Here is an 11,951-nt window from a genome sequence, read left to right as displayed (position 1 = left end):
CCAAGCTCTTATAAGGCTCACGCGCAGAGCCGCGGTAGGCAGGTGGCAATTCCATTGAAAGTGGCAGCGGTGGGTAGTTAGCTCACAGTCCGGTGGGCGTGCTGACACCTGCCGCGATGTCAGGTTGCTATGCCACAAGGTCAAGTGACGTCTCTGGACGTATAAAGAAATGTTTTGGTAGAAAAGCCGGAAACTACTTTGAGACAACCTAAATTATCCAATTAATAGTTAGGAAAGTGAAAATTCTTCAAGCGAGAGTTCAGTATTTGCGGTTAACGCTGTAATAGGCTTTAGCGATGTCTGATGTGACCAAAGCGGCAATTTATATCGAAGACGCACAATTGACTTCACCTGGAAGGATGTAAAAAGAATCGGCCTAATATTTTTCAGAACACAAGGAAGACATTTATCTTTTACCAGGAGCACAGTATTGGCAAGTTATGAAGAGCTTGGGATGCAGGAATGCTTCAATGAGCAGTGCAATAAGGTTCGATGCTCCTGCGGGGAAATTTGAAACAAAACATTAACGCGCTGGAATTAATGCCATCGATACCAGGAGCCGAGGGGCAGGTTGTATATGTCAGCTCCGGCATTGCCACCTCTCCCAAATAAAATCACACGCTTTGACTAGGCAAGACGAAGGTCATGGGAAAAAAAATCGAGCGTCTAGATGGAAAGCAATTTTGTCGAATAAATTAGCCGCTTCTCTATGGCTAAGCAACACTGGGTCCCGATTACACACTATACATACAGCGCAACGAACGGCACAAAGAAGAAAGGGTGGCGCAGGGACACAACACATTGCTCAATGCCCCTTTCTTCACGCTGTAGTTATAGATTACAGTCACAAATGATCCCCACAACTTACCTTGTCGGGTGCTCTAAGAAGTTTTTCCAACGGGTTGTGTAGCAGATTTTAAATAAAACTTGCCTAGGGGTGCACAAATCAAGCCAAGTGGATTGTGGAATTGCACCGTTCGATAATTTACATTAAAAAAGGCCCGTTATCTCTCATGAGCTCAGCCTTGTCACCATTTTAGTGCTCAGGTGTGCCAGCATGCTTCATGGTATTACATGTCAGCGCCGCTGTTAGGAAGTTCCCTGCTTTTTATCTTCCTTCGCACAGTGTAAAGTAGTGGGTCAAATATATCTTACAGCTGACCTTCGCCCACGGGCATTTAGTTTTTTTACGTTTGCTAACGGGTTACTTTACTCGAAGTGTCCGAAACTTGTTCCTCAAATTGATGCCAATTTTCTTAAAAAATTGACAGAAAAAGGTACCGAAAAGAAATAATAGCCATCTACAAGAGCCCAAAAGAGGCTCAAACTTGATCAATGCACCCTCTCTGTACACATGCGTAGAGTGACTTGGTTAGCTTTTATCATAAATTGTAATGCGAGAGAAACTGAGCTCGAGAGATATTACGCTTCCACTTAGTGTTCTGTGGTTCGAACGCAGTAAAATAAGAAAACGATTTTTATTTATGTGGAATTAAGCACACACCGGATCACCAGTAATCCGCAGTATCAAGCGCACAGAATCAAGGAAATAAAGCCTAACTTCGGCCTAATAGCTGCGTGGTCTAAGATCTATGAACCCTTTGTCCTCCTTGCGTGGACGTCCGCATTACTTTTGAACGTTGTTCAACTCGTGCGCTGAAGCTGAAGTATTCTAGCAGTCCAGCTTGTCGCCTTATAGAAAAGCACAGTTTGCCCAGCTGTCATCCCCCCCTCTTAAATTTCTATATACTCGCTATGAAGTAACAGATCATTATGCGCAGAGTGCTTGGACTACTTATGTAATCGCTGGCGAAGAGCAGCCGTTAATTAGATGCACCAAACGTCTATAGAGAGGTCATTCTGAAGCTTGTCGCTCTAGAACATAGGTTCGGTCTTGCGAGTTTATGCCATAATGGGCCAGAGGCATAGCTTCCCAAAAATGGTGAAAGCGCCAATTGAAATATGAATTTGCACGCTTATTCCAGTGTCTTCATGGCAACAGAAGCGCAAATGTAATCGTAAAGAGAAACACAACACTGCAAACAGAACAGCAATGGTAGCACAGCTCGAAAAGTTGTCGTCAAGCTCTACCAGCAGCATTTCTTCCACAGGTGTCCTAATGCTCCGGCAAAAAGGATCAATCGTCGTCTGGCGATTCGAGAAAGGTGCCAGCACAAGACAGTTCATCATTGGTCGAGTACGATAATGGCACAAGTTATTGTGCAGAAAAATTAGTAATAGTGCAGAACAAACAGACGTAATGTATAGGCTTCTTTTCTTTTTGCCCCCCCCCCCCTTCAAATAAAGCCAAAAGGCACAGCTTGCTGCGAGAACAAAGTGTTCTGGCAGGCTGTACATAGGAGATGTTCATAACAGTTAAGCGACTATTCGCCTGAAAGCAGCCTCCTATAATTCGAAAAGTCTGCAACGTTACTCCTTCGAGCACCATTTCGGGGTGGCTTAAATCAGCAAAGCTGCCGAAGGCGCTTTCAGAGTTGAACGCGAGTCATTGAAGATGTACACAAGCAGATCTGGTCCTAGGAGGTAGCCAGCTGAATTGCACGCAAACGTGCAGAAAAATAAGGCCACTATATTATCTGAAAATTACTCCAAACCACAAACAGCCGGCCATTTTTTTCATTCGGAACGTTGAAGCCTTAACAAAATCTTCGCGAACTTGATGCGGTTTTTTTTCACAATTAGCTAGCCTTTGGCGAAGCCTGTATGACACATTATCACAACAGAAAGATATGCTCAAATTATAACTAAAAATAGCCTAGTAAACAATACACAACGCTTCTATCTCAACTTTCCAACGATTTCCTTTGGTCGTAGATTGTGAAACATTCCTCATTTCTATGCCTGAGACAGCATGAGAGAATACAGAGATAAAGTCATGTTCGTTCCGATACGCGCGGTGACACTAGTAGTCCACAGGGTGCCATGTTTAGCCATATGTAGTTTTGGTCACAAGCAGAAAGAAGGCAGAACACACAATAGCAATAAGTCATGTATGCTGCAACATTTGGCAGCTCACGCAGCAGAACGCCTGGGTCAAATGCTAAGAAAGAATGATATCGGACTGCAAAATTAATGCTAAAATATTATCACGCGAGGTTTAACAAATTCAAAATTGCGTCGACAGAAAACGGCGAGACCCACTCACCATTAAAACCTTTCGCCATATTTTCTTAACTAACGTACGGGTCCGATAAGCTGGTATGTTTAACAAAAGAAATTAGTAAGTGAGTAGTTATCGACACACATGACAAATTGGTTAACTTAAAGTGCTCTAAACGATCCATAAGCAACGTCGTCTCACGTCCGCCCTTTCAAGGTCGCTCAGCATCCTTAGGAATAGCCGGACCTGCTTGGCTGACAGGACTTGCATTGTCTTTATGACTCTCGGGAGACGGAGTGACGGAGCTTTCGAGGCTTTTGGGAGTCTCAGGGCTCGCCGAAGACGCAGGGCTTGCAGGAGACGCAGGACTTGCAGGAGACGCGGGGCTTCCAGGGCTACTTAAGCCTGGAGTGCTTGCGATGCTCCCGGGACCTGCAGGGCTTTCATATACTTTGGCGCGTTTGCGGGGCTTGCTTTTCTTTTTCTTTCGGTATTCTGTTGCTTGCAAGGTATCCTTCATGTGTTCAAGGGCAGGCTTTGACTTGCGGGATCCAACCGAGGAAGGACTCTTTGTAGTGTCTGATCTGGTAGGTGTAGTTACCTCAGACATATCCGGTAGGGAGCGAAAGGCGACAGCCGATGCAAAAACAAGCGCTGTCGTAGTCATCAGGAGGATGTTCACGCGGCCGATGTCACGGAGCATGGACATTAAGGACGCGAGCACGGCACCCGCTCGACCGCAAGCGAAGGTCCAACACAGCGCTGAACTGCGCAGGGGAGTAGGGAAAAGTTCCAAAATCAGGGCGAAGTTCACCGCGAGCGCAACGCGTGTCATAGTGTCGGCGAGGATGTGGCCAAATCCGACAACTACTCCGGTGTGCTCCTTGACGACTGCGGCGATGCTCAAGAGGATTCCCAGGCAACCAAGAGCAAGAAACGGCAAGGTGACAAGCTGCAGTCGCGTGAAGCGGTTGTTGGCCCAAGACAAAACGAAACAGCTGAGCCCGCAGAGGGTTAATGTGGACCAACTAACCCAAACTCGGCGATCGGAAACTGACGACTCGACCATGGTGAAGAAGGCGAACGTCACCGAGAAGTAGGATCCGCTCATGACGACTGCACGACGTAGAATGTCGAGGTCATCCGGTGTGCACATCACGCTCGAACTAAGGCCTTGGCTTTTCTTCATCATCTCAACCCTGATCTTCTCAAGCATGGCTGCAGCGTTGGACAACGGGTAGCCGTTAGCCTTGGCAGCAGCCATCACGGTGGCTTCTGTAGCCCTCAGCTTTCCCTTGGAGATCAACCACCGGGGTGACTCTTCGAGGAAAAAGAAGGCGCTCGTTATGAGAGCCGTCGGCGCTAGCATGGCGGCCTGTCGGAATCGCCAAGAGATATCCACTTGCTTCAGCGTATTGGACCAGCACTCGGAGAGAGCGATTCCGAGGATTACCACCAGCATCGAGTGTAGCAGCCGGCGGTCGTCCGGTGACACTTCGAACAAGAGGATGTTGGAAACGGCGAATATGCTCGCGGCGCAGCCGGATGTGATGAACCGCATAGTGACGTACATGGCGTAAGTGTCTGCGAAAGTGATGCCTACCGTCGTGGCGACCAGAAGACCTCCAGAACAGAGTATAACCACCTTCCTCCCAAACTTTCCGCTCGTGTACGCAACCAAGAACATGGCAACCAGTGCTCCAGCGTTGTAGACTGCACCCGCCACGGCGGCGAGAGGTCGACGAAAGCACACCAGGTCCCAGCGGCTCACCAGGGTGGTGTCTACCTTTAGCGGGTCGTAGTCCCATTCTTGGCAGTGAACCTGCACGTGCGCGAGAGGTCATGAATCAGAATAGTGCCGTCATAGCATCTGATTTTCTTCGGAAAGAAAACTAGGAAGTAGTTGTTTTACGATGAAGTTAGTGATGAAAACTCACGATATAAACGCAAACATTGCCTTGAAAGAGAATAATTGTGCGCATACACCGTATTCACCCGATTCTAGTGCGCACTTTTTTTCTCCCAAAATCTTGCCTCGAAACTTCATCCGCGCTACAGCCAGGCGCAAAACTAATTCACACTATAAACAGCCACAGCGCTACTACCATCACAATGTTCAAGTTAAGGATTCAGGCACTAATTTTGATAATTTTTGGCATCTTTGTGACGTGACTTTGAAATGACCATCTAAATTACGGCGTCATTCGTGGACTGTGCTCGCACAATGCCGATACGCAGAATGTATGATGTTCTACGTGCCTAAAAATTGCAAAAAAATCATTTGCAAATCGTTTGCGCTAATGAAAATTCAAACAGTGCATTATTCACTCGGCCCGCTGGTGGAGGCGGTGGCATTCCCAGGTAAGCGTTAGAAAACGAGAGAGAGGATACTTCCCGTTAATGAGTTTGCTTCGGTAACCTCCCTAGTGCACGTTGCGGCAGAATTCGAAAACTACAGGGCTTGCCGCTAAGCAGAACAGTTAGCCGGACCGCAGGCGAGTTGGAAGGCGGCGAAGATGCGTTGTGTTATCACCCCTTATTTCTATTTTCCTTACACTGCTGGCCTTGCAACTTCGTTGTAACGAGTCTCCTTCTTAGAAGGGCGATCACCGCGATGAGACGCAGAATAACAGTGAAGAAAGCGCGGAGAAGTAACATAGTAGAATATATCAATGCCGCCTTATAGTTCTGCACAAATAGTGTTTTTTCCGTTTTCGCGGCAGCGAATATCGTGCGAGCGTTAGAATAAAGGACGCGACCGATTGGGTTTATGGCTTATGGGGGTTTAACGTCCCAAAGCGACTCTGGCTATGAGGGACGCCGTAGTGAAGGGCTCCGGAAATTTTGACCACTTGGGGCTCTATCACGTGCACTGACATCGCTCAGTACACGGGCCTCTAGAACTTCGCCTCCAAGCGATTGGGGTTATGAACTGTTGCCTTCCATCCTTAATTATGGGTAACCTAGTTGGGTTATTAAGGAAACACATAATGAAGGATGGAAGCCACCAGTCACCCACAACCAGCGAGCATAGAGGCTGACTTTTGAATTTTCTGGTGTTCGTTAATAGAATATTAGGGCAATTATTTAAAAAATTAAATAGGAAGCAGAAGAAAAACAACCATAGTCCGCCACATTACACCGTGACCTGCCAATTGTGGGGCCGGTGCTCTACCAACTGAGCTATTGCGACGGCTTCTGTCAGCTACCTGATAACGCGCCGCTCTTTTTTCTTGCTTTGTCTTTTGAATAGCTAATGAGGATCCCGTTTGTAGCAGCCTTTATGCCGTATAGTACGTAAGAGGGTTCTCGCACAACGACCGACCTCACTGTGCGATAACGTATTTCCGTTTACGTGGTACTCGCGGTAGTAAAGCACGCACAACGTCCGCAGCTAAGGCCGAATGTGGTGCTGGTGAACACTTTCAAGGTTCGGTTACACTACACATAAATACTCCCGACAGTAGAAGGTTGGACAGCCGTTGCTGTAGCTCAGCTGGCAGAGAACCGGACGCCAAAAGGTAGCTTTTATTTTCACACGCTGTCTTTCCGACCGGTCATTTAGGACTCAGTTTAACACGCGAAATGTGCAGACAAGAGAAGGCACAAATGAAGTTCTAGTTTTCATTGCAAGAGACGAAGAAAACTGCTTCTTTGATTTCAAAGTTTTGCATTAAGAAATCTAAGCATCAGGCCCCAATATCCAAAATCTCCTCGTGCCGTTTCGTTCTTCCGATGTGCGGCTTTCTTGAGCAAGTATTGTACCATACGCTCTTATTAACTGTAGGCGCTCAAGATGGCGTATTAAACTTCGATGATTTGAGCTGTGAAACATTGTTCGTGTCTGTCGCCAAAGAAGATGTCTCTGAGGGTGACATTTCCGAATTTGCAAATGATGGGAATATTTGCTGGTGGCACTATCAGGGCGAATCGATGGCCTCTGTGGTTTAAGCTCTCAAAAGAAGGTTTCCCAAAATTGAGGCATTGCTCCTGTATTTGGCAAGTAACAGTATTGCCAACATAGATTCAAGCGTCGTGGTCATAAGTGCACCTGGTATATTTGGAAAATAGTGTACAGCAGCGTAGACGTTGAAAGCCTTGTAATCAGAGCATAATAAAATAAGATCATGGGGGGGGGGGGGGCATCGACAAGCAATATCCTTTATTGTCATTGTACCGAATGAACATCTTTTCTAACACAATATAGCAAAACTTCTCCAATGCCAAAATAAAATTACTAAAGAAAGCGCATTAGATTTCATCGCCTTTCAAGCTGGTATTGGTAACAGAGTTCTGGAGGACAAGAGCTGAGCGAGTTGGTCATAATTCACATTCCAACAGCACGAAAGACAGTGGCAAAGAACGCGGCTAGACAGATACCGCGTGTTTGTCTTGCCTCGTTATTTTTCTGCGTCTTTTGTGCTGTTGGGGTATGAATGCTAACGTGGTACTGACCTGCAAAAAAGCACCTCCAAAATAACGCTGTTTACCGATAAAATGAAAGATTGTTACAGATGGTCGCAAAGAAGCCTCACAAAACAGAGCCACTGTCAGCCACCCAGTGCTTTATGCAGAATGGAATCGATGACCCCATGATGAGAGTCCGCCAGCCCCCAACTGTGCAGACGTAAAGGGTTCACGTCAGAAAGCTGTATTCGGCACTGGAAATAAAGAATATTTTTCTGCTTATCCTTAAAAGGTTTTACCAAGGAACAGGTTTAGTCTCCTTCATGAATAGCACACAAAAGAATCATTCTGTGAAGCCCACTGTGCTAAATGGGCATTTCGTAATTTCTTACTTTGAGTTAGCCAAGCGAAAAACATGTTTATGTGGTTTTGTAGCTGCAGCTGCTTTGCCAGATATTGGACACAGCTAAGATGCGGAAAAGAAAAAAAAATGTTTGCGTTTTTCTTCTGGCTTCCAGTACGTCTTCTGATCATTATTTATGGCACAAATCATAACTGTGGCTGCACAGGGCGTGGCTGGACTCCGGTCTAAGAAGAGTGCGGCGATTCTAGAAAAAAAAAAATGAATGAAATATGGCACGAAGTGAAAATTACACAACAGTTGTTCGTTGCACTACTCCGTTTCTAGCAGTGCTTCTTATCAAAGACGCCAAGAAATCTCACACGCATCCTAATCGCGGGGAGCTACGAACACTTTGCGAGTTTTTTTTGCACACGTGTGTTAGTAGGAGGACCCTATTCCGATGGGTAAACACTGCGATGTTTGTGAGTTTGTGCCATTACTGCCGACGGCGCCACCCTTACCTGTACAGCGGCAACAAGTTCAAAAACATTGTTTACACTCCTAGCGCCGCTGCTTTACCGGTACTCCCGCCCACACAGCAGCGCTTCAATTCTTATGACGTCATATATCGGTACACAAACGGTAGTTATCGCTCACGTGTACTTCCGTTCGATGAAATTATGCGCATGCAATGATAGGGCGACATGAAAAAAAAAGCATAATAAGCCAACATAAGAAAGCTAGTATATTAAGACAAGCAAACGTTCATGAAATTCTGCTTTCGCTCGTGTATGGAAGTTAAGCAAAAAATCTTTGTAATTTTTTCCTGAGAAAGAAGCGCAAGACTAGGTTCCAACATGCATGTTTTTTCTCTGAAATCTTCAACTGGGCTTTCACGCTTGGCCTTCGAGCTCCTTGAAAGTTCACGGCAAACAGCGCCAATATTACTACCTTGTGAGCTTAAGAAGTTGAAATCCTTTTAATTTTGGCATTGGTGGCTCACTAACTAGGGAGGTGTACTGCTCAGAGCAGGTTGGAGGGCCGCAGCCCCGGCATGGCGGCTGTATTTCATTGAAAATGTAATAGTAAGGTGATTGGGTGCTATGATTTTATGGCGGCTAAAAGAACCACAAATGGTTGCAATAAATGAGGAGCCTTTTGCTAAGCTATGACTGAGTGCGTTGTTTGAAACTTGGCACAATATAACTCGAAACAACGGGGGAAATAATAATGAATATCCAACCCGAAACCGGTAAAAAGTTTGGAAGCGAAGGTAAAAAAAAAATTCAGAGGGCACTAGGAATGCTTACGTGCTGCGAAGGGGAAAGCATTGATGTCACGTGAGCATTCGACATCGAGGGAGGTTGCGCACTGCGAGATAAAGCAAACACGCGCCTGCAAGCGCTGGTTCTACAAACGCTGAAATCGCAAAGGGCCTAGTGAAACACCCGCCCACTCGGTTCGAATACCTGTCGCGAGCTAGCCTCCTACCTGACTAAGAAACGTAGGCTCTATGGAATGAAAAACGGTATGACACCACCCGGTGTATGACGAACGGTTGCGTCACAATTTTGAAAAAATTGCTTTTTTTTAGGTAAGAAAATGGCGCAGTAATTGTCTCATGTCTCGGTGGAACCTCGCACCGCGCCGTAAAGGAGGAAGGTGGGAATGAAAGAAGAAACAGAGAACGGGGTGCCGTAGTGGAGGGCTCCGGAGTAATTTAGACCACCTGGGGAGCTTTAACGTGCACTGACATCGCACAGCACACGGACGAATTTTGCTTCGTCTTCAACAAAACGCGGCCGCCGCGGCCGGGTTCGATCCCGGAAAGTGTGGCTCAGTACCCACGTGCCCTAACCACTGAGACACCGGGGCTGGTAATTGAGGAAAGGAAAGAGGAAAGGTAAAGTCTGGGAAGGCATTTAATTCCAATCTGACTAGGACATGTAAACTACATGCAGAGACAAAATTGCATGACACCATCTGGAACGCTGTACGACGAACGTTTGGCCACAAGTGTGATACGAATGCAGTCAGGAATAGCGGCACAACGTTGAGGTCAGCCAACGGGTATATATAGGCGAACAGAAGTTTATGGTTTATTCTTTATGGAGTTATAACGTCCCAAAGCGACTCAGACTATTAGAGACGCCGTAGTGAACGGCGCCGGAAATTTCCACCACCTGGGGATCTTTAACGTGCACTGATATCGCACAGTACACGCGTGTCTAGATTTTCGCCATCAAAATGGGAACAAAAGTATTGATGATAGTATTAAATGGGGATGCTAGGTTTGCTGCATGCTTCCTGCGGCTGCTTGATGACGTTACTAGTTTTCTTGGCATGCATGGGATTTTCTCTACCGTCTGCGATACACACACTAACACGCCACCCGCTTTTAGAGTAATGAGACTTTTAATGTTTTCGCACTGAAACGCGCTGTCTGCTCAGATATTCGCAATAACAGCTGTAATGACGCGCATAAGTCTGCCCGTAGTAAAATTACGTCAAAATAAGTCAACGCAGACGGCAGTAAAAAAACAGTGGAATCTGCAGCTCAATTGTTCGTATTTAGAGATATCACGCGTGCATAAGTAGAGAGAACATTATATTAGCAGAAATAATCGTCTAATCCACATTAGTTTCACACACTGTCGTGTAACAGGTCTCCCTGGCAGAGAACCTGTTAATAAAATTCAGATGGATTTAATCATTGTCACTCATACAAAAAAAACAGGATACGCATGTTCCGGCATAAAGTTGCACGAACATCCGTCGAACGCACACACACTGACACGACGCTCTCGCGCAGTTCCGCACTCTTCACAAGCCGTGCCCAGAACATCTGGCATTGCTGTCGATTGAAGGGGCGCCAACGAGGGACTTTTAAATAACAAGAAAGGCTACATCTGTGCTGCTATCTTCCATTACAACATTTCGCAGTTACGTCTTGTAATATCGATCATGCGGTTGACAGCGACGCACATATAAAAAAGCCATTGAAATAAATCCTAAGTTACTGGGTGAGAGCGCCGCAAACACAGAATGCCTAAGGCACTGAAATATTTTAAAAAGTCCCCTCTGAATTTCCTCATTCTGAACTTCTGCGTTCCGCTGATCTTCAAATGGCGTTAGCTACGAATAATGTTGAAGCATGATCTATTGTTACAAAAAAAAAGGCCTGGAAGGCTGTTTTCTTAAACTGCAAATGTCTTGCGATGGCTGCGAAGAAGCTTGCTGCTATATTCAGCTCATGCGGAGCCGGCGCAACCGTCACGTTTTGTGACTATGAGTCTTACCTTGTCGGTGCTGTTGGGGTCGCCTGGTTCTCTGTAGACGAGGCAGCGACTGAGCCGGCCGTCGGGTTCCAGAGGGATGGCCAGCTCCTTCCAGGCGTCGGTGGACATGTTGGCATCGTCTGGCTGGCGGCACCAGTGGTCCACGTCCTCCGCGATCAGCTTGAACGTCTGGTTGTGGCAGTGCAAGACGAACCCGACGAGAACCGTGAAGGCGGCCAAACATCTTTGGAAGAGCCCGTGGCCAATCAGGGCGTTGCAGTCGAACCGCTCGCTTGTCCTCAGGTCGAGGCGGGCTTGTCGTTCTCGGGAGATCAGTTCCATCGGCTCACGTGAACGTGGAAGCGCAAGCGTGCGCCTCGTGAGAAACGTTGCTTCTTCTTTGTCCACTTCCAGCGCTGTTATGCATTCATTTAGTAGTTGCCAAGGTACGAGCAATTGTGTTCATTGGGCCTTAGTTGTTGTTGTTGCCTTTGGTAACATGGCATGGTATAGTGTACTATAATGCGCTATAGCCATGGTTCAGTGAGGAGGGCCAAAAGAAGAGGGCAAACTGGTGCCAAGCTAATGGTGTACTTTAGGTAATAAATCAAAGATTAAATAACGAGGAATGAAAACGTCAGCGCAAGTGAACACAATGAATGCCGATGATCTGTAGAAACAGAGGAAAGCGCTCCGTTTCGGCGGCGGTGGTTGAGTTACCGCATAGCTGTCACGTGGTTTCTCCTTGGTTCAAGGCCAAACTCGCGCACACGACGAAGAAGCTGCGCAGGGGAGTACTAAA

At 46.6% G+C, this 11,951-nt stretch overlaps 1 protein-coding gene across 1 annotated transcript; it reads right to left on the bottom strand.

Annotated features, from left to right (window-relative positions):
- Positions 1 to 2,749: 2,749 nt before the first annotated feature.
- Positions 2,750 to 11,491, bottom strand: LOC144129895 (solute carrier family 22 member 6-like). Its single transcript, XM_077663955.1, has 2 exons — positions 11,171 to 11,491; positions 2,750 to 4,943 (listed from the first exon to the last, which is right to left on the bottom strand). The coding sequence occupies exons 1-2, from the start codon at positions 11,489 to 11,491 to the stop codon at positions 3,333 to 3,335; spliced, it is 1,932 nt and encodes a 643-aa protein (XP_077520081.1). The 3' UTR covers positions 2,750 to 3,332.
- Positions 11,492 to 11,951: the final 460 nt, after the last annotated feature.

Source organism: Amblyomma americanum, chromosome 4, assembly GCF_052857255.1.
Source record: "Amblyomma americanum isolate KBUSLIRL-KWMA chromosome 4, ASM5285725v1, whole genome shotgun sequence".
In the NCBI taxonomy this organism is placed as follows: Eukaryota; Metazoa; Arthropoda; class Arachnida; order Ixodida; family Ixodidae; genus Amblyomma; species Amblyomma americanum.
The sequence above is the reverse complement of the archived record's forward strand: the minus strand, read 5'-3'. Positions and strand labels throughout refer to the sequence as shown.

Bases quoted from the DNA above. Each gene is read 5' to 3' on its own strand.
- LOC144129895 (XM_077663955.1), bottom strand. From the start codon at position 11,491: ATGGAACTGATCTCCCGAGAACGACAAGCCCGCCTCGACCTGAGGACA. The intron at 4,944-11,170 runs GTAAGACTCATA...GCGCACGTGCAG, and splicing joins ACCCCAACAGCACCGACAAG to GTTCACTGCCAAGAATGGGA.